This window comes from Lithobates pipiens, unplaced genomic scaffold, assembly GCF_037356315.1.
Source record: "Lithobates pipiens isolate NorthernLeopardFrog02 unplaced genomic scaffold, aLitPip1_a1.2 Scaffold_1, whole genome shotgun sequence".
NCBI classification, from domain to species: domain Eukaryota; kingdom Metazoa; phylum Chordata; class Amphibia; order Anura; family Ranidae; genus Lithobates; species Lithobates pipiens.
In genome coordinates this window covers 202,926,244-202,948,801 of record NW_027507685.1, presented here as the reverse complement: position 1 = coordinate 202,948,801, position 22,558 = coordinate 202,926,244, and the positions used below count along the sequence as shown (strand labels likewise).

Sequence of the window (22,558 nt, the reverse complement as noted above, 5' to 3'; positions counted from 1 at the left end):
CGCCGCGATGCGCGCCCCTGGGGGCGCGCAGTGGCTCATAATCCTGAGGACGTCATATGACGTCCGGTCAGGATTATGAAACCACTTTGCCACCGTCAATTTGTAATAGGGTGGGCGGCAAGTGGTTAAAGAAGGATAAAAAGGGTAACAATTATATTTACAAACCTGCTCCAGCTTGGTAGACATCTGAGTTATATAATACATGGCCATTTTAGGAATAAATAGTATTTAAAGGACAATTAACCCAAAACTAATGCAGTTTGAATAACTGAGCTCTGTTTTATATATAATAAGGAGAGTATGGGGGCCTGAATTTATGGGAGGAGTCCAGGGGATAGTTAAGCAGCTCACCCACCAGTGGTCCTTGTCGGTTCTGGTGAGCAATAATACATGTCACTAGGCAGATTCTCCCCAGCTCATTCTTTGTTCGTGTGTCCATGCGTTAGATTCCAGTTGCGGCTTTCCGTTCGTGGTCTTCGTCGGCGGTTGTCACCCGCGGTTCCAGGTAGGATTTAAACCATCAACATATCATACGCAATGTTGCGATTGGTTAGGTTTCTTATCCCATATCCCTTTCACAGTTAGTTGCCTCCAGTCGTTGTTGGTCGTGTCCCGACATCATTCGGCACAGGCACAGTAGATTCATAGGTTCCCTCTGCCTTGTTTACCATCCCTTTTCAAACATACGATTTGTTCGTAGATCCAAGTCTCCGAGCCGCTGTTGGTTGTTGTCCAACATCACTCAGCACAGGCTTCGCTGGTTGTAGGATTCACAGTCCATGGGGTTGCAGCCTCATCCCTTGGAGCTGAGCATGTATGGTTCTGTGGCTGATTTAGATGGTAATTAGACCCACCTGGTGCCTTGTTTGCACTTCGATTAAGCCTTGGGGGTTGGGTGGTTGGTACAGGTTCAGTTGTGAAGGGGGGTGGCACGCTAACAATCTACGACAGCCTGATTTGAATCCCAATTGCATCAGCGTACCACGTACGAAGTCGCTCATAGTTTAGTTAAAATCCTCCAAGTCATTATCTGACATCTCTCAGTTCAGGCATCACTGATTTGTAAACTGTCACTTTTATTTGTTACGTTTGTTACCACCACAGCTGCACACACTCTTCTGGCTTAGTCATAAGTCTCAAGGTATCCAACAGGTCGCCTCATACACTCTACAACAGCCAATTCAAATCCAGTCGTGCCGATGGCACAGCGATTCGTATCCTCTGCACCACACATCACCTTTCATCTATCACGTAGCTTACTGCAGTTCGGTCTCTATCGTGAGACCTCTGCCATAAGCTACCAGTCTTTACTCAGACCAAGTCCATCCATACGCTCGTACATGCTCATAACTCAGCCGATACTCTTCTTCATATACTCTGACAGGTCATTTATACACTCCATACCCTTCATACAGCCTGATTCAAATCTACTAGTGTTGGCAGTACAATGATTTATATCTGATCCATTCAATTAATTTCACAGTCCGATTAGAATCTAGCCACGTCGGCGGCACAACAATTCATATCGGATCCATTTAATTAATTTCACAGTCCGATTCAAATCTAGTCGCGTTGGCGGCACAACGATTCATATCGGATCCATTTCTCTCATTTCCCATTCCAATTCGAATCTAGTCGCATTGGCGGCACAATGATTCGTATTGGATACATTTCACTCATTTCACAGTTTGATTCTAATCTAGTCACGTCGGCGGCACAACGAGTCGTATCTGATCCATTTCATACACTCTTAGTCACGGTTTACAATCGTTCATGGTTTTAGTTCATTCCTACAAACTCAGTTTTTTGCTATTCTATTATTTGCCCTCCTATTAAGGCTGCTTTCTTACAATCATTGCAAGCATGTCTCCAGTGGCATATTGGCCACGCATCATTTCTAGTGGTATGTGGCCACTCATCATCTATAGTGGCATAAATCAAGCCACTCACCGTTTTCTGTCTGTCATTTCTTTAGATCAGTAGAGTTCAGGTTCCATCCTGCACCAGGATGGATGTTATATTCTGAGAAAAAAAACACACACACACACACACACACACACACACACACACACACACGGATCGCATCTTCACCAGGGGGCCAGTCACATAACTAGGGGTGTGGACAGGTCACTAAAAAGATAAAAAATAAAAACAAACTGGACTTCTATGTCACCCTTACTACAGGTCCCCGGTTGATTGAGTTCTTGACCTCAACTAGGACTTCGCATCTAGGGCGTCCGTCAGGTGTGTAGTACACAGGCTCCACTCTCACATAACCCTGCAGCACCCTTTCACTAAACGTTCACTTCACATACACGATTTGAGCTGCTCATTAGACATTAGTTACATGTTTCTTTGCATTACACTTTGTTTTCGAAGGGCGGCCCTTCACCTACGCAGTCAAGGTCACCAAACTTTGAGTTTGCTGACGGTGCAAGTGTTGGCAGGCAGAGCCCACGTCACCAACTACAGAACGCAACATTCCTACTTAGATTGTACCAGACTTCAGCTTCTTGCCCCAGTACGACCCGGTGCTCTGGTTTCACAGGTTTGTGCTCAGTACAGATGGGCACCTGACCTATCGGTGGCCTGGCCAGTCACCGCCTGGCTCACCTCAGTTGCCATGCACTCTTTAGAGTTTTCTAAATTTCCACTCAACAGCATTCAACGCTTCAGAGCGCAAATTGGCTTATATCTGCGCCTGTCATTCCTTTTCCTGTCTTTCTCCTTTTTCTTCTTGTCTATTTTTCTGTATACAACTCCGCTCACTATCCTACCACTATGACTCCTCTTAACACACGCACCCCCCTCTCCTTGTCATATAGCTGGAACCATGCCACAAGCCGGCAGCGAAGACCTCACCTCCGCAGGTTTAGAGCATGGCAGCAATCAGTTTCTCAGGGGATAGGCAATCCTAAAAATCTCACAGCGCAGCGGCAGCAAAGGGGGCATTCCCTACCCCTCGTATGTACTCATAAGTCAGCCAATACTCTGCTTCACATACTCTGACAGCTCATTTCACACACCCTACTGTCTGGTTCAGATCTAGTCACACCGGCAACACAACAATCCGAATTGGGTCCATTTATACACTCTAAAACTCAATTTGAGTCCAGTTGTGTCAGCGGCACTTTGATCCGAATCTGACATGACACGATTCCATTTGTCATACAGCTTCCTGCAGCCCGGTCTCCATCGTGAGGCACCTGCCACAAGCTACCAGTCGGTACTCAGTCTGTCCATTCGTACGTTCGTACATACTCACAATCATAGATGATACGCAATTCAATTTTAACTATGGAATTTCCAACTTGGCAAATACCGGCTACTTAGTGAAAGGAAACAGCCGCACTCCAATATAACACCTTTTATTGTAAAGAATCCTCAAAGTTCATGTAAAACAACAGGAGTACAGGCAAAGGACAACTGACGCATTTCACACCCTCATCAGTGCTTAGTCATAGCTATAAGGCCATACATATTGGCCGCATATATATGCTGGTACATGATCAATTTTGTTGCCTTTAATTGCAAACAAATGTGGTCGAAAAGAAGCACACATAGCCAAGGAAAAACATGGAGATGGACCACATAAATGTGGTGGTGGAAGAAGTACTAAGGAACTTGAATGTGTATTATGACAAAGTAAATTGACTTTAAAACAGTCGAATAAACATTATATCAAAATAAACTGACTCCTAAAAACATATTCATGTATATTATATGGAAAATTTATGTGTACATGAAACAGCAAAAAACTTTTTTCTAAAAACGTATAAATGTGAACATTACAGAGTAACCTTTAATAATGAAAAATATCTAAAATGACTGAAACATGTAAAAAACACACAATATCTGTGTGAATCCATCCATTCATATATCGCCAACGGGAAAAATACTAGATCCAATAAAATAAATTTGAAGAAATTATTAATAACTAATAAACTTTGGTCTCAGCTGATGATGGGTTAAAGCCACACCTTCACAACGCTACCCAGCTCATTGATCAGTCGTTGTGCCGCAACACATTGAAGGCCTATCATACTGCTTGGAATGCCTACTGCAGGTTTCTAGCCTCATGCCTTAGAGCAATACCAGGAGTCATTAAAGTGCAGTTCCACCCAAAAGTGGAACTTCCGCTTTAAGTACTCCTCGCCCCCTGACATGCCACAATTGGCATGTAATTTTTTTTGTGGGGGGGGCTGGGTACCTGGTTTGGAGTGGGACTTCCTGTCCCACTTCCTCCTTTCAATTTCTCGCCACCTAGACGACTCCTCCTCTCCCCCTAGGCAGCCCCTCCCTCCCGGCAATCTTCTGGGACATATGTCAGAGGTCCCAGAAGGTTACCTGGCCCTTGACAGAGAACACCATGTCTCGTGCATGCGCAGTGCGCCTGGCTGTGAAGCCGCGAACTGTCACAGATGAGCGCCCACACTTACAATGTCGGTGCTGCGAAGAGGAGGGGGAGAGAATGGAGGCTTCGGGTGGCCGTATCACTGGACCGTGGGACAGGTAAGTGACTGTTTATTAAAAGTCAGCAGCTATACTTTTAATAAACTCAACAAACAGTGGAACTCCGCTTCAAGCACATCCTAGCCTTCACATCGTATTGCCACATGCAGCTGACTCTACCTTATAACACCATCAGGCTATACTTAGCCGGCGTCCAGCATTTCTACAGGACCCCTAGGAAAACCATCCTTATTCGCAGCCCATACAGTCAAATCCATTCTACGCGGAATCCACAAGCATCAGCTCGTAGCCAACTGAAAACGCTTACCCATCACAAGTGCCATCTTCAGGGGCATGTCAACCATGGACCATAGACCATAGGTGGATTAAGAACACTTACAGGAGAAAAAATTTGAATAAGCTCATCTGTCAGCCTGGAGGGGCTATGATGTCACAAGCAGGGACAGAAGATAGCTGGCAAATGGGAGTGCCAGAAATCTCCTGTCCCCGCTTGTGACGTCATAGCTGCGGGACATTCCACGTAGCCAGAGTGCGACTTCCTTTTCCCTCGAGGCTGCAGACATTGCCACCCTGCTTCCTACACAGAGCGATCGGACAATATCAACTACATTGATGACAAGCTCCATGACAGCCACCTGGAGTACAGCCCTGGAGATCCACTGACAGATGAGCTTATTTTTTTTATTTCTACTGTAAGTATTCTTAATCCACCTATGTATTAAAAACTTTTGGGATACTGCACTTAGGTTGGTGCGTCCTTCTCTCTCTCTCTTACTCTCTTTGATCATACAGAGCCATCACAACTCTGAGGACAGCAGCCACAGGTGATCCCTCTACACCATCCCAGTATACATTTAATTTATCACAGCACTGTGCAACCCAAGGACTGCCTCCCATCCCATTGTGTCTTTCAAAGAGACATTGGGTTTCTTTTAAGCTGGCTGGACTGTTTATTGAATATTACACCTATGCGCCAGTTTCTTCTTCCTCATTAAGAAGTTGAGCAGGTGGAAATCCGCCTGATTCGCTTGATACATTCCGAACCCTCAGGTAGAAATGTCGCAAGCCTTCACCAAGCTTGCTCAATAAATGTCACACGACCAATAAAGAGTTACTTCCCTATTCAAATATTTTTGCTCCCCTTTTTGGCATACCGGCCAGCAGACCAGGGCACACCTCAGGTTTATGTTATGTTGTAAGTATTGTGGCGTATTTATTTGGTTCATATCTGTCTTGGTTGAAGGACTTAAACCATAAATAAGAAGGCCAGTATGGTGACCTGGATTTATTGGAGGAGCCCGGGGGGGGGGTACATAAGCAGACCACTCACCTGTGGTCTTTGTCGGTTCTGGTGAGCGATACCTTCCCATTCCCCTTTTTCAGGGCACTTCTCAGCACATTTCTCTCCACAATCATCCATTACTTATCTTGGGTATGCCCCCTTTTTTGGCATACCGGCCAGCAGACCAGGGCATACCTCAAGTCTATGTGATGTTGTAAGTCTTGTGGAGTGTTTATGTCTCAGTTGAAGAGCTTCAACCATAAATACATATATATATATATATATATATATATATATATATATATATGTATATATTGGGGTCCCCAGCACTGACCACCAGCTGCAGACATTATATTATAGAAATGTCTCTTTCATTTATTTAATTATCGGAAGCATCTTGTGACGGCACATTTTGCTGCAGTAGTCCAAAGTTAAACCACTCATAGAATCTTATTGGACTTTACTTACACAAAAAGGAACATGCATTATGTAGATAAAATACATTTTATTGCAAAATAAATTTCTACAATCACATATAGACTTATTATAGGTCATAAAAAGAAGGGATTTATTTACTAAAGGCAACTGTACTGTGCACTTTCCTCCTAAGCTTAGTAAATTAGGTAAAGCTTCAACCATGCAAAGAATACCCAATCATATGCAAGGCAAAGAAAAAAAAAACAGCATTTTTGCTTCCACATGATTGGATGATGGAAGTCAGTGGATCATCCCCTAATTTACTAAGCTCTGGAGCAACTGCTCTTGCACAGTCAATTTGCCTTTAGTAAGTCAACCCTAATGCCTATATATGTCACAGACAAAAATAATGCATACAGAGAAACACATTGACCCATGAGGACCTGCCTCCACAAACCTATCTATGGTGTTATGAGCAAAAGCAAATTTATATGAGAAAAAAAAATGTATTTGCAGGGGTTACACTGCAGCTGGTATTAATACATTTTTCTCAGTGGCATGTATATGCATTATTTTTATGAGCTATAATGGGTCTACTGTATATGTGATTCTAGCAATTATTTTGTAATAAAATTCCTTTTTTTATCTAAATAATGCATGTTCCCTTTTGTTTCAGTAAAGTCTGATAAGCCTCTATGAATGGCGTGGTATATATTTATTAATGTAAGCACTTTAGTGGCTCCATTGGTTTATGTAGGAGTCTCATGTTGGAGAAAGACGTTGATTAAAGTTGTAGTAAACCCACAGATTTCTTTTTTTTTTTAAACCTGTAAGGCAAAAGGCATAATGAGCTAGTATGCACCGCATACTAGCTCATTATGAAATACTTACCTTAGAACGAGGCGTAGGCAGGTGATCTCACTCCACGCCGAGGGATCTGACATTTTCCCTCAGGGTGTCTTCCAGGTATCGCGGCTCTGGCGCATGCGTGTGGGAGACTATTTTACGGCAAGGTCCGGCGTCTGCTGGACCTTTCAGCTGGAAAATTAAGAGTGCATGCGCCGCTGAAGTCAACGGCTACATGCAAGGGCAATATCTCCTAAACCGTACAGGTTCTTTTTACCTACAGGTAAGCCTTATTATAGGCTTGCCTGTAGGTCAAAGTAAAAAAAATGGGTATATAACCGGTTTAAAATCTGCCTTTAACTGTAATGTCAGTTCTGTGGGGATAAGTAGTGTGCCCTAAATTGTAACTCCACTAGGGCAGCACAGTGGTGTAGTGGTTAGCACTTTCACCTAGCAGCAAAAGGGTCGCTGGCTCCGGACCATGACACCATCTGCCTGGAGTTTGCATGTTCTCCCTGTGCCTGCGTGGGTTTCCTTCGGGTACTTCAGTTTCCTCCCACACTCTAAAGACATGCTTCTAAGTTAATTGGCTCCAGTCTGAATTGGCCCTAGTCAAGCGCGTCGGGACCCTTCGGGGGAAGAACGTGCTATATCAAGATACCTCTCAACTCAACTTTTGTAAAGAAAAAGACAATCTCTCTGGGTGATCAATGTACATTGCTGGAATTTTAAGCTGTTTATTTCACCATGTCCTGTGTTCACTAACTCTGAATAGGAGGGACTGTGTTTTTATTCAGCTGGTGCACTCTCGGTGCTCTGATTAGAAAGGTTGCAGGGTCTGCATCCCTATAGAAGCAATCAACCCTTAAGCCCCATACACACTATCAGATTTTCTGCTGATTTTTGGCTTCAAATTTACCAAAATCATGTAGTGCAAGGGCCTGCCTGATTGCTTACACATTGAAACTCCTAAGGTTTGACCTCATATTATGTGGTTTTGGTAAATCTGAAGGAAAAAATCAGCAGAAAATCTGATAGTGTGTATGGGGCTTCAGAGAGTATTTAACCAAAAATCGGATTTCTGTTGCAGAGGATGGCTACAATCTGACTTGTATCATAGTGCAGATGTCTGGTTAAATCAGTGAGCTAATCACACAAGCAGGAATTTCAATTTTTGGAGGCATAATATAACCCATAATACACCAATAATGTACAGAATGCATACAGGTTGCCATATTGCATTGGATTTTACAAAAAATTAGACTGAAAAGGAAAGGTCATTTTTCAAAACATTTAATTATAATACAGGTCATGTAGTAATTGTAAATGCTATATTATTCTTTTGTTTGCTATAATTTTTTTTAAACAGCCTTTTGATTTTTTTCCCTATGTTTTAACTATTCCTGATTTCTGACTAAAGCCGCGTACACACGGGCGGACTGTATGGCCAACTTAGTCCGTCGAAACACATTTCAGCGGACAGTCCGCTCGTGTGTGGGCTTCAGCGGACTTTTTCAGCGTGCAGTCTGGCGTACTAAGTATTTCGGAATTTCCGTAATACTGTCCGTCATACTTTGGTTTCAGCGGACAATCCGCTCGTCGGTAGGCTAGTTCGACGGACTAAGAATGGCGCATGTTCAGAAAGGATTTACACGGCGGAAGGGTGCATTGCTGTGTATTGGACTTCCTATTTCTAGTCCCATCGTACGTGCTGTACACGTCATCGCGTAAGCTTTCGACGGACTGTTTGTGCATCCGTGTGTGGTCAAGTCCATTCATTCGAAAGTATGATGGACTGTCCGTCGGATTGTATGACGGACTAAGTAGGCCATACAATCCGCCCGTGTGTACGCGGCTTAAGGGTTTTCTATTACCATGGGAAAAAAAAATTCTTCTCTGCCCAGGATTCTTTTATATGTAGACAGTTCGTTATGTATTTAGTAAAGGATGGCAATAAAACTATTTAATTAAAAGTAAAACTTGAAACTATAAACTTTTAAGATCATTTGATCACTGATATAAAAATGTATAAAGGTTTAAGGGTCATATCACGTGTTTATCTCTACTGATTTCACCGTAACTTTGACTTTTAAAGGAGACCCAGCAGCTGCTGTTCGACTAACCAATCAGCTTCTTCAGCTGGGGGCTGACGTAACTCTGCGTAGCCGATGGACTAACATGAATGCCCTACACTATGCTGCCTACTTCGATGTCCCAGAACTTCTACGCATCCTCCTGAAAGCATCAAAACCTAAAGGTGAGGGAATAGAGTTAGGTGGGGTGTCTGATTAGTGGTACAGAGGTGGGAATACGACTCTCCAAGAAAATGTGTTAAAGTATAGGTAGGAGCATTGCACTAAAGCAGAACTCCACCCTCTCAATCAACACTTGACTATTGTAATCCTTATGCTGTCAGCATTAGTAAATAGATAGGAAAGTATATCATATTTACTTGCTTTAAACTTTTTATTTTTTATTTTTTTTATACTTCAACGTTTATTAAATTTTCAAAAGGTACAGAAAGTAACATAACGAGTACAGTGACGCATTCTCACAGACAGTGTACATCATGGAGCATATCTATGATATTCAGGTATATCTTTTGCAAGATTGCGAATAGCCAGGCTATAATCTGTATGTGCATTGACTTGCATAGGTGGTAGCAAGTTCTTTATAAGCTTTAAATTTAACTTTAAAATTTAACCTTAATGTCTACGGGGATTAGAACCGGTAGGCTATAACACATGTTGTTTAATCTACTACTTGTTGCTACTATGTCCACGATGCGGAGGTGTGCATGATGCCTACTTGTTCTTGAGGGGTGAGATGGGGACTTACAGGATATTGTGAGTCCTTTATGAATGGAGAGTCAGTCCAGCTGTATACATCTGGAGTCATTGACCCATAGTTCCCAATTTCTGTAAAACTTTTCAGTGGTTAGTTGGGTTTTGGCGAAGCCATGTTCCAGTTTGAAGTTACTGTTTAATATTGTGATTACTTCTTGAGTGTTAGGAGGGAGAATTTTTTTCCATTTTCTTGCTAGTGTAAGTCTTGTGGCAATAAGGATGTGGGTAGCCATGGGTTTGGAATTCTCTGGGCCACGTGGGGATCATCAGACCCAGAAGGAGATCCACAGCAGATAGGTTGTTTGCTGCGGGGACGCTTGATTGAAGTAATTTTAGTGTTTGGTTCCAAAATTCTTTGAGAGCTGGGCATTCCCACCAAATGTGGAGAAGAGTTCCTGGCAAGCCACAATTTCTCCAGCAAAGATGAGACGTATTGGGGTCGATTATGGCAATTCTGCTGGTGGTGTAGTACCAGCATTGGAACAGCTTTCGTAGGGATTCCCAGTGCGAAGTGCAGTGGGAGAGTTTTGAAGGCAATGATAGCGCTCTGTACCATTGCAGTGGTGGTGGGGCAGCTGGGATGTGCGTAGCCCATTGTGAAATTTGTATCTGAGTGGATTTCTCTGCCGTTTGAGAGAGTAGATCGTAAAAATATGAGATACCCTTGGGGGAATCTTTATTTGAGTTGAGATATTTTAGTGCCGGAGAGTCTTTTCTTGTTTAATCCAGGATACCTTGTTGAGTAGAGACCTGATCCTGAGATAAATGTAGAAAGTTCTTGGTGAAAGACCAAATTTGGTTTGAAGTTGTTCAAATGATATCAAGTAGGACCCCTTGAAGAGGTTTCCAATGGTTTGAATGCCTGCATCAATCCATGAGTTTAATTGGAGGTCTGGGAGTATGAGTGAGATGGCTTGGTATATATCGTAATACATGTTGTGGGGTACACCTTTTGACACTTGAGGGATAGACAACCAAACTCTTAGGGAAGCCGTTATTGAGAAACTTTTTTTTTTAACATTTCTTAAGTTAATTCCTGGTTTTCAGGCCCAGGCAAACAATGCCATACATCTCGCAAGTCTTCAGGAGGGGAGGAGGGGTTTTCTCAGCTAAGCACACCCTCCTGCCTGCATGCCCTAACTGAGGGCAGATGGATTTTAGCAAGTAAATGCTACATGAATCATCTGCCCTTACTCAAGATGGCAGCAGCCAGAAATGCTAGGGGATGTTTTTCAAAGTGATTTCTCAGCAAAATAAAGCATAGAGACATGTATGGATGGGTGAGTTTGCTTTAAATATTAAAAACTAATGAAATAGTGTTTTTGGTTTGTGGTGCTCAGATGCAGTTTATCTGCTTTAAATAATATTAATGTAAAAACTCCAGTGCTACTGAGTTTTCAGCTTGGCACAGGTTTTGAATATTGTATATAATAATAATAATAATAATAATAATAATAATAATAATAATAATAATAGTTTGATTTAAAAAATGTGTATTTTTGTATTTCTTGTGGTTTATCATAAAATAATCTACATATAAATATAAAAAGAAAAACAATAATCATGTTGGGTAATTTTTATTATAGTTCTTCTTTCAGTTAAACCATTTTATTTTTGTTTTTTATATATGTATATATATATATATATGTATTTTTATTTAAGAATACAAAAACAAAAATATACAGTACCTGACAAAGGTGAGTACACCCTCACATTTTTGTATATATTTAATTATATCTTTTCATATGACAAGACTGAAGAAATTACACTTTGCTATAATGTAATGTAGTGAGTGCACAGCTTGTAGAACAATGTAAATTTGCTGTCCCCTCAAAATAACTCAACACACAGCCATTAATGTCTAAACTGCAGGCAACAAAAGTGAGTACACCCCTAAGTGAAAATGTTAAAATTGGACCCAATTAGCCATTTCTCTCCCCAGTGTCATGTGACACATTAGTATTACCAGGTCTCAGGTGTGAATTGGGAGCAGGTGTGTTAAAATTGGTGTTATCGCTCTCACTCTCTCATACTGGTCACTGGAAGTTCAACATCACACCTCATGGCAAAGAACTCTCTGAGGATCTGAAAAAATAAATTGTTGCTTTACATAAAGATGACCTAGCTATAAGAAGATTGACAAGACCCTGAAAGTGAGCTGCAGCATGGTCGCCAAGACCATACAGCAGTTTAACAGGACAGGTTGCACTCAGAACAGGCCTCGCCATGGTCGACCAAAGAAGTTGAGTGCACGTGCTCAGCGTCATATCCAAAGGTTGTCTTTGGAAAATAGACATATGAGTGCTGCCAGCATTGCTGCAGATGTTGAAGGGGTGTCAGTGCTCTGACCATACGCCGTACATTGCATCAAACTAGTCTGCATGCTTGTCATCCCAGAAGGAAGCCTCTTCTAAAGATGATGCACAAGAGAGCCCACAAACAATTCACTGAAGACAAGCAGACTAAGGACATGGATTACGGCAACCATGTGAGGAGTAAAAATACAAGTGTGTCTTGCCTACAGTCAAGCATGGTGGTGGGAGTGTCATGGTCTGGGGCTGCCAGCACTGGGGAGCTACAGTCCATTGAGGGAACCTTGAATGGCAACATGTGCTGTGGCAGAGCATGATCCCCTCCTTTCAGAGACCGTGCCCCAGGCAGTATTCCAACATGATAACGACCCCAAACACACCTCCAAGATTACCACTGCCTTGCTAAAGAAGCTGAGGGTAAAGGTGATGGACTGGCCAAGAATGTCTTCAGACCTAAACCCTATTGAGCGTCTGTGGGGCATGCGCAAATGGATGATGCAGGAGCGCAAGTTCTCTAACATCCAATAACTCAGTGATGTTGTTATGGAGGAGTGGAAAAAGACTCCAGTGGCAACCTGTGAAGCTTTGGTGAACTCCATGCCCGATGAGGGTTAAGGCAGTGCTGGATAATAATGGTGGCCACACAAAATATTGACACTTTGGGCCCAATTTGGACATTTTCACTTAGGGGTGTACTCACTTTTGTTGCCAGCAGTTTAGACATTAATAGCTATGTGTTGAGCTATTTTGAGGGGACAGCTAATTTACACTGTTATGCAAGCTGTACACTCACTACTTTACATTGTAGCAAAGTGTAATTTATACAGACATAATAAAATATTTACAAAAATGTCAGGGGTGTACTCACTTTTGTGAGATACTGTGTATATATATATATATATATATATATATATATATATATATATATACACACATATACACACAGTAGCTTCTATTAGCATAGCTGAAAGCTGAAATAGCTCAATATTTGAAATACAGACTACAGTGCCATCTGCTGGCTGTGTGTAAGACTGCAGAATTTTACCATGCAATATTTTTTATTTGCCTGGCTAAAAAAATAATATATATTTTCTTTAGTCCTGACCATAATAAATAGGAAAAGAAAGTATGCACAAAACCCCTATATATTTTCTTGAAAACGCTAGGACTGTGTACTTTTGTCATGTCATGAAAATGATACCTTTGTATTTAAAGAACAGGTGTTTATATTTAAATATCGAATCTAACTTAAATGTATTTAATTTTTTCTATCTATCTCTTAGTGCTAAATTCCACCTGCAGTGATTTTAACCATGGTACCGCTTTGCACATTGCCGCCTCTAATCTTTGCCTGGGAGCTGTCAAGTGTCTGCTGGAACATGGCGGCAACCCATCTGTCAGGGTGAGAAACATCCTCTAATATATATCTTCCATATATCGGTCACATGGCATTGTAGTCCAAAGAAACCTCCTTAAATAACATTGAAAGCCACAACGTTCAAGATAATACTAAAACTTTCAATATTCAGTATTCATTATTTTTGTGTCATCAAAGCAATAAAGTGTTATTTCAATTTTTTTGCTTTGGGTTGCTGCCCTCTGTACATTGCTTGAGCCTTACCAAGGCTATTAAATCTTATTCTGCTGTTATATGCATTATATTAATTTTGCTATTTGGAAAATTGGCTTGTTTGTAAAGTGTATCTAAACCTCAAAATATAAATGTAATATATTGCAACTTACCAGTCCTTAGACGAGGTGCCTGCATTCATTTGCTTTTTCCAAGCCTTTTCTATTCATTTCACTTTCTAATCTTATGACTAATACACTTCCCGTTCATTCATGTCTATGCTCACTTTTCCAATGTATCCATGGAGGCAGCCATGGTTGTTACAGGGGCTGGACTTCAAACATGTCTGTCTTTGTTCGTCTACATTAGATGGTGGATTGATGGGACTAGTAGTTTACAAAAGAGAGGTAACATTGTTTTAGCTGTCCTTTTAACTCCCAGAAAGTGACAAGGACACTACATTTCTGGCAAGATCAACAGTTGTGTCTTGTACTTGCATAAATGTTCTTGGCCTGAAAAAAGGAAATGAATGCAGCCATTTACATCTAAGGACTGAAAACCTGAAATATATTGCATTTTAGTTTCTGGGTTTATAATACCAAAAAAAGCAGCGCTAATATTATAAGTGAAAATGTGCCAAAAGGCAGTTTAAAATAAATAACCACATATAAAGTGCAGATAGTGCATATAATGTATATTGGGCCTATACACACTCAGAAATTCACAAAAGGCAAAGTTCATTAACTTAAAAGTGCAAAAACAGTCCATTTAGGTGTAGATACCATAAATCCCTTCATAATATGTCCAAAAACCACATTCCCTCGAAAGGTGCAGTAAGTGCTTATGAAAAAAGTGGAATCCACCACCAGATAGTAGCAGTTGACAGGCACCTCTTACCAGAAAGGTTGGACCACAAATTATAATGGTCAAACTCGTGTATGGTAAATTTCAAGGACTGGCATCCAGTGGAGAGACGATTGCCACTTAGCAGCATGTTGCAATATAACACCGAAGGGTAAAGATACAGTATAAACTTCCATAGAGAAGCACATTTTATATACTCTCACCATTTATTCCAAAATTCACGGTACTCCAGGACAGTACCAATCTGATACAACAGGGATAAAACAGCAGGCTGATAGCTCACATAGGAAAAACGCTGTTAGCAATCGGCAGATCGTCCATGATGATGTCGTAAACAGGCCACGCCCTACGTTTTTCGTCAGCAATGACATCTTCGGTGGACAGGCTGTACCCTGAAGACATCATTGCTTATATATACTTATCATACTTATCACACACAAAATGTGTATTTATCTCAACACACTCCATTAACTTATTGCTTAAAATATACCTAAAAGCAAAACGTAGCTTGGATTAGATAAAGTAGTGATGGGTTAGAACCTCTGTCAAGTTATCTTGTCTGTCTTTAGGGAGATTCTCTCTCTCTCTAACTGTCCTAATCACCAGTGTTGCTGGAAATTAAAGTAGGGATAAGCCCAAAATTGCGAGTGCCACAGGACTAGAGGGGACGTCTTCCAATGTCTTCCAACGTCTTCCAGATACCCTCACACTGGAAAGATATTGTCTCACTTCCTGTTAAGGGAAACAGGAAGAGAAATCTCCCTAATTACTGACAGTGGTTTTAATCCTCCCCTACTCTATCCAAAATTAAAAAAATAGGCTTTAAATATACTTTAAGGGAAACCTGAGGAAGGAAATTCAAATAAAAAAAACTAAAATTGCTTACTTTCAATAAAAACAAAATGGCCCAACGGTATCAGCAGCTGAAATTATATGTAAAGCCTGTTAAGTCAAGCTTGGCTCCACCCTCTCCCAAGGCTTCCAATGAATCAGTGAGGCTACCAGTCATGTTTACAACCCGTCATGGAGGCTCAGGAGGTAGGAGAGGGTAAAACCAAGCACAACATTTACAGGAAAATCCAAGATATTTACACTATAGGGAATTAGCTTGAACAATATGGCATGAAAAAAAATTCTATCAGTATTTGATATTCTATAGAAATATGACATTTCTCTCCCTTACCCTATACAGAACAGCAAGGGCCAAGTCCCAGGAGATGTGGTTCCTGACCCCATGGATATGGGCTTAGATAAAGCCGAATCTGCCATGATTGCCAAGGAACTGAGGCAGCTGCTTTTGGATGCGGTGCCCTTAACTTGTAATCTTCCCAAGGTTACGCTACCCAACTATGACAACATCCCCGGGAACCTGATGCTGGCATCTATAGGACTGAAGCTGGGGGACAGAGTACTGATTGATGCAGAGAAGGTAACAGCTAAACTTTTTATTCAATAATAAGTTTGTGCAGTTTGCTCTCAGTGCAAATGGTTGGCTGTAATGGGATAGTTTCATGAGTTGTTAAGATAGTAGAGTATATTAGATACATAGTATTTGTATTGGTAAGTAGATTTTAAGTGTCATTACAAGAAACTGCTGGTTGGTTGAACTCATAGGCGTCGTTGAGGGGTGGCTATTGAGGATGGAGCTTCCAAGGTGGAGATTAACTCCAAAACAGAATTTAGAATTCTAGACAATACATGTATATTTTTAGTGTAATAGAATACAAATATATATTTGGGACAGAAGCATTACAAAAGCCAGTTTGGCTTGGGAAGGGTGCCATATGTACCTTTGAAACCTTGGTAGTCAAGTGCAATGATGCCACTGCTATGATTGTTCTTGATAGAGAAAGTATCTGCCATTACACCTCTCACTCCTGAAACTCTTGTGGAAGTCTGAGCATAATGGTCTACAGAGGGACACTGTGTTTGATATGGAAACAAGCTCCATTTCCCTGATAAGAAAGTTCATTTTAAGTATAGTACGGTAAGAGCTGGATTTATTTTTATCAGTTATGTGTTATTGCTGTGGAAAAGCTCAGTTATCAAATGCTGGAACTTTTTTTGAAGCTGGAAAAGGCTGGTTGTGGCCATTTAAAAACCTACTTGCTAAGCAGACTCTCCCTACCTGTATAAAACAAACCCACATGAGGATGTCTACCCCAAGAGACAACAAAAACAAGGAGATTACACTGTTAATAATAGGCATGATAATAAGAATATTTTTTATACTGTCTTTCTTCATGCCACTTTTTTGCAGGCTGCCACATTGCGCTTTTGTGGCACCACCGAGTTTGCCAGTGGTCAGTGGGTGGGAGTCGAGCTGGATGAACCAGAGGGAAAGAATGATGGCAGTGTGGGAGGCATTCGCTATTTTATTTGTCCCCCCAAACATGGTGAGTGATCATTCATTTTTTTTACAGTATTACATATTCCTTTGTCTCTTTGCATTAATATATCAAGATGTCTTTGCATTTAAAAAAAAAACTAACTCCAGACAAAAAAACTTCTTAGTTTTGGTTGGCATCTTATGAAATAATCTTTTATAATATTATCACTGTTTTTACTGAAAGCTACTAAAAAATATTCATTATTTTTTAGTATAAAACCCCCCCAAAAAAACAGAAAAAAAACAATATCACAGGTAAAAAGTAAATTATACTTTTCTCTAAACTTACATTTTCTTAATACACTTGCCTACTCACGCTTGTTTGCTGTCAGTGTTCATCCTGTAGGTGTCACTGTTCTCAAGGTAGATTACTTCAACCGGTAAAACAGATCTACTGTGTAAGCATTCTTTCTAATCACAAAACACTTTGTCCATATGGTCAGCCCAATTGTTCTGTAAATTACTTTATATAGAGTTATAATATCAGAGCCTTATAGAGTGATTCTCACCCAAAATTGTACTGTACATGTAACATGCAATTGGGGTACTGTGTAAAATCTACATAAAAAGAGAATTCAATGATTTGCAAATCTCATAAACCCGTATTTTATTCCCATTACAAAATAGTAAACATATCAAATTTTTAAATAAAAAAAATGGGTAATTATGAAATTGATTTCAGCAACACATCTCAAAAAAGTTGAGATAGGGCAACAAAAAGATGGCAAAGTAAGTGCTACTAACAAGGAAGAGCTGGGAGAACAGTTTGCAATAATTAGGTTAAAGTGGTTCTAAAAGCTGAAGGTTTTTTTTACTTAACCACTTCCCGACCAGCGCACGACGATGTACGTCGACAGAATGGCACGGGCAGGCATATTGGCATACATGTACGTCCAATATTCGTTGCCGCCGTGCCATCGGGAGCGCGCCGCCGGCGGCGCGCTCCCGCGCTGGTCGGGACCCCCGTGAGTCCGGTCGCGGGACCCGCGGACTCGATCGCAGCGGGCATCCCCGCGATCGTCTCACGGAGCGGCCGAATGGAGGAAATGCTGTATAAACAACATTTTTCCATTCTGCCTAGCAACTAGTGACGCTGATCTCTGCTCCATGTGATTGGAGCAGAGATCAGTGTACACTAAATGAAAGCCCAACCCCCCCACAGTTAGTAACACACCCCTAGGAACACTTAACCCCTACACTGCCACCCACTGGTTAACCCTTTCACTGCCAGTGTCATTTACACAGGAATCACTGCATTTATATAGCAGTGATTACTGTATAAATGACAATGGTCCCAAAAATGTGTCAAAAATGTGTCAAAAATGTCCGATGGGTCCCCCACAATGTCGCAGTCACAATAAAAATCGCAGATCGCCGCCATTACTAGTAAAAAAAAAATGATAAAAAATTATTAATAAAAATGCTATAAAACTATCCCTATTTTGTAAACGCTATAACTTTTGCGCAAACCAATCAATAATCGCTTATTGCGATTTTTTTTACCAAAAATATGTAGAAGAATACGTATCGGCCTAAACTGAGGGAAAAAAATGTTTTTTTATATATTTTTGGGGATATTTATTATTACAAAAAGTAAAAAATAATGCGTTTTTTTCAAAATTATCGCTCTATTTTTGTTTATAGCGCAAAAAATAAAAACCGCAGGGGTGATCAAATACCACCAAAAGAAAGCTCTATTTGTGGGAAAAAAAGGACACTAATTTTGTTTGGGAGCCACGTCGCACGACCGCGCAATTGTCAGTTAAAGCGACGCAGTGCCGAATCGCAAAAAGTGGTCTGGTCTTTGACCAGCAAATTGGTCCGGTCTGAAAGTGGTTAATGCATTCTAAGGAACACAGCTGGTGCTGTAAATGTGGTCTGAGCTGCGCATGCCCTTCTGTTATAAAAACCCCATCTGTCAGCAGTTTTCCAAAATTTAAGTTCAATGCCTTTTTAAAGCTGAACTTCAGAGAAAGTAACCCCCCCCCCATTCTGCAAGGGTTGAATACTCGTTAAGGTGTAGGAGATGGGAAGACTTAATTGATCCTTCACTCCTGCAGGCCCTTCCGCCATATACTCCGGTGGTCAGATGCTCCTGACATCATCAAGACCAATGCAAGCCCCTGGCTCTGCACTGGACAAGGGGAGATTGGGGAAACAGTCCTCTGCCAGATCATAGAAGAGGGTAATCTATTCATCTGTTGGGGAAATGGGGGATTGGGTTAGTAAAACTGCTTTTCCTGGCCCCTAGACCTAAATGGCTATTGTTAGCGTTATCAGGTATCGCTGTTGTGGGAGGCCTCACTGAAGGAGCAAGATAAACAGAGATAATATAGAAGGAAAGGCTTCCCTATGTGGTTTTGTATTGCAGTCAAAAAATTAGAATAAAGGTAGAAAAAAATATTTTTTATTGAATAAATATCATACAATATAGATTGTGTTAAAACATGAGCTCAGTGACTGAAGCCATTGTATATACATTACAGTAATACAGACATAAGTGTACCTAAAACATATATAATCATACTAAAAACCCAGTCACCTTTCAAACATTAGTAGTAGAGGTCTTCTTCTGGGGGGAAAAGGAGTACAAGAACTCCACAAAAGAATATAATAGGAGAGAACATACATTTGAACAACAATATATATCTAAAATCAACAAATGTATTGCCAGAATACAACCATATTTACCAAAAAACTGCTGTAAAGATGGCCTCCAAAGTGCTGTGCTTTAGGGTTGCTAAGAAATCCAGGCGGCGTGGCAAGGGATTCCACTGTACCGAGGAAGGGGCGAAGACCAGTCAAATAGGCCCACGAGAGATCACGTTTGAAGCCCATGCCCTGGAGAGAGGGCAAAGAGGGGTCCAGGAACCAAGAGTGAGACCAAAAGCACCCCCTGAGCCACTATGGGATTACATAATAATGGTAATAAAAATAGACAATTATTGATCTTGAGCTATATATAAGTGTAGTAACGGTGTGAAAGGTGAGAGTGAAGGTGAAAGGATGATCGCAAATGTGTGGGTCGGAGGAAGGTGAATAAACGGAAAGTGTGGAGAAAGAGAAGTGAAAAGAAAGAAACAACAATCGGAAACAATCGGCAGTCTCCACGTGGTCTTTCCGGTGTCCTGGAAGTGGAAGTCCTGCCGATCGCTGCCGTCACTTCTGCCGCAATACGCGTGACATCATGAAGCACCGCGCAGGGCAAGGGAGAATCGCACATGTGTGGCACGCCAATGGACGCGCGGAGTAATCTCAGGACACCGCCAGCAGGGATGTGCTCCCTCTGGTGGACAGAATGGAGAAGGACCACCTGTGGGAACACAAAAAATGCGGGGGACAAGACAGCAACTGGTGCCGTTATCCCTCCTGCCTGCCGCGAGGCCCATGAGAGGCCAGGACAGAGATAACCCGCAACCACCCAGGGGCCGGGAATAAGAGCCACACAGCTGGGACCTGCAAAATACCTTTAGTCCAATTTTTGGGCTGCAATACAAAACCCCACGGGGAAACTTTTCCATCTATAGTTTTCTAAAACTGTTAGATTCCATCCTCAAGCATTATACAATTCTGTGGAAGGAACCTATCCAGCTCCAGATGATTGCGTCTTTAATAGGTTAAAGGTGAATTCTGGGAAGTAAAAACCTTTACCCTTGTAGTGGGTCCCCCTCCACACTGAAAGGGTTATCTGTTTTGCCTAAGCCCTTGTACACACGGTCGGACATTCCGATGGACAATGTCCCATAGGACCATGTTGTCGGATAATCCGACAGTGTGTGGGCTCCATCGGACTGTTTCCTTCGGAGTATCCGACGGACCAAGTTTTCCAGCTGGGCTATAAAATTTTCCGACAACATGATCCGATCGGACTTTGTCCGATTGTGTGTAGAGAATTCCGATCGGACAAAGTGCCACGCATGCTCAGATCAAATTCCTAGACCAAAGCTATTGGCTACTAGCCTGAACGTAGTCCCGTCCTAACGAAATAACATCATCACGTTAAGTACGATTGTATTTTCTGACAACTTTGTCCGACCGTGTGCATGCAACAGTTTCGGACAAAATCCGTCGGACAAAATCCGACGGATTTGGTTGTCGGAATGTCCGAACATGTGTACAAGAGCTAAGAATGCTGGCCTGTACTAGAAATGTCCTGCTGTGATAATACTGGTCTGGGTGGGTATGAGTGGACCGTGGACTTATCTAAATACTATAGAGCCTATACAGTGTTTACAAGGGCTAAGGGTTGATGAATATGGTGATATATCTACGTTATATCTCACTCCCCTGAAAGCAGGCACTCTCTGCCTTCCAGAGGTACGTGCTAGCCCTTGGTGACATCCCATACAATGCAGGGCTGCTGGTGCCACACTGTACAGGGTGATGTCAGGGAGCTGTGACTGGTTGGGCAGTGAAGGGGGTGGTTTTTACAGAAAGGAGGAAGCTGGCTGGATTGAGTAATATTGTATTATTTATTCCAGGTATTGGTATAGTGCTGACAATTGATACAGCACTTTCCATATTGTATATTCACATCCGTCCCCGCCCTCAAGAAGTTTACAATCTAATGTCCGTAACTCACATTCATACATACACATACTAGGGACAATTTAGACAGGAGCCAATTAACCTACCAGCATGTCTTTGGCTTGTGGGAGGAAACCAGAGTACCTGAAGGAAACCCACAAAAGCACAGAGAGAACATGCAAACTCCATGTAGATAAACTGAGGACTGCAAGGCAGGAGTGCTACCCACTAATCTACAGTAAGGGTGAAAATTGGTCATCCCCCTAGGCAAATCAATCTATTAACCCTTGAACTGTAATGGGCAACCCACTGCAAGGATAACGTTTTATTTATTTTTTTACCCCCAGAATTCAGCTTTACGTTTGCCCAAAAAAATTATATTAAAACGAAATTAAAAATTAAACTCCAAACTTGATGACTAACCTGTTACAAAACTCCACTATTACTTTTGGAAAACAAAGCTACAGTCTGAATCTTCTTTACCTTATTGGGGTAGGGAGTGTTTAGTGCTATTTTGGGGGAATATTTGTTTTTAATGGGGTCAAATCATGATATGGTATTCATTAGTTGTATATTTATAAGGGTTTTGTCATTTTGTAATAAATTAACCCCGTGTTTCTAAATTGGATATGGTATTCTAGTAGTCTTTTGTGTTTAATTTTAGTCTAATGTAATGCAGTCTTCCTGCTGCTGTGACTTTTTAGCATGCATTTTCCTTTTTTATCTTTGATTATTGTTTGACATTCATGACATGTAGTTTGCCTAGAGGGTGGTGATGCTGTATTATATCGTTATGAAGGTTTTGAATATGTTAGAATCAACAATAAAGCCATTGTCCTAGTTTATGTTTCTACGAGTATTGATGATGCAAAAGCTGCTTTGAAGGATTTATGATCACATTTCACAGGAACATATAAATCTCATACAAAACTCTGTGCTGGAATGATTACAGTTTAGAACAGTCCATTAAACCATATATAAAGCCATACCTCCCAACATTTTGAGATGAGAATGAGGGACACCTACCTGCAA

General features: G+C 41.3%; 1 protein-coding gene across 3 annotated transcripts in view; it reads left to right on the top strand.

The window, feature by feature from the left end:
• Positions 1 to 22,558, top strand: part of CLIP3 (CAP-Gly domain containing linker protein 3) — a 68,817-nt gene that overhangs the window by 31,791 nt on the left and 14,468 nt on the right. For all 3 annotated transcript variants that reach the window (XR_013274403.1, XM_077480451.1, XM_077480442.1), the window contains exons 5-8: positions 9,114 to 9,275; positions 13,460 to 13,578; positions 15,803 to 16,039; positions 16,871 to 17,006. Coding sequence is in view for 2 of the 3 variants with exons in the window: in XM_077480451.1 (XP_077336577.1) it covers positions 9,114 to 9,275; positions 13,460 to 13,578; positions 15,803 to 16,039; positions 16,871 to 17,006 (654 nt within the window). In the remaining variant the exon portion in view is untranslated. The remainder of the gene's footprint in view (positions 1 to 9,113; positions 9,276 to 13,459; positions 13,579 to 15,802; positions 16,040 to 16,870; positions 17,007 to 22,558) is intronic.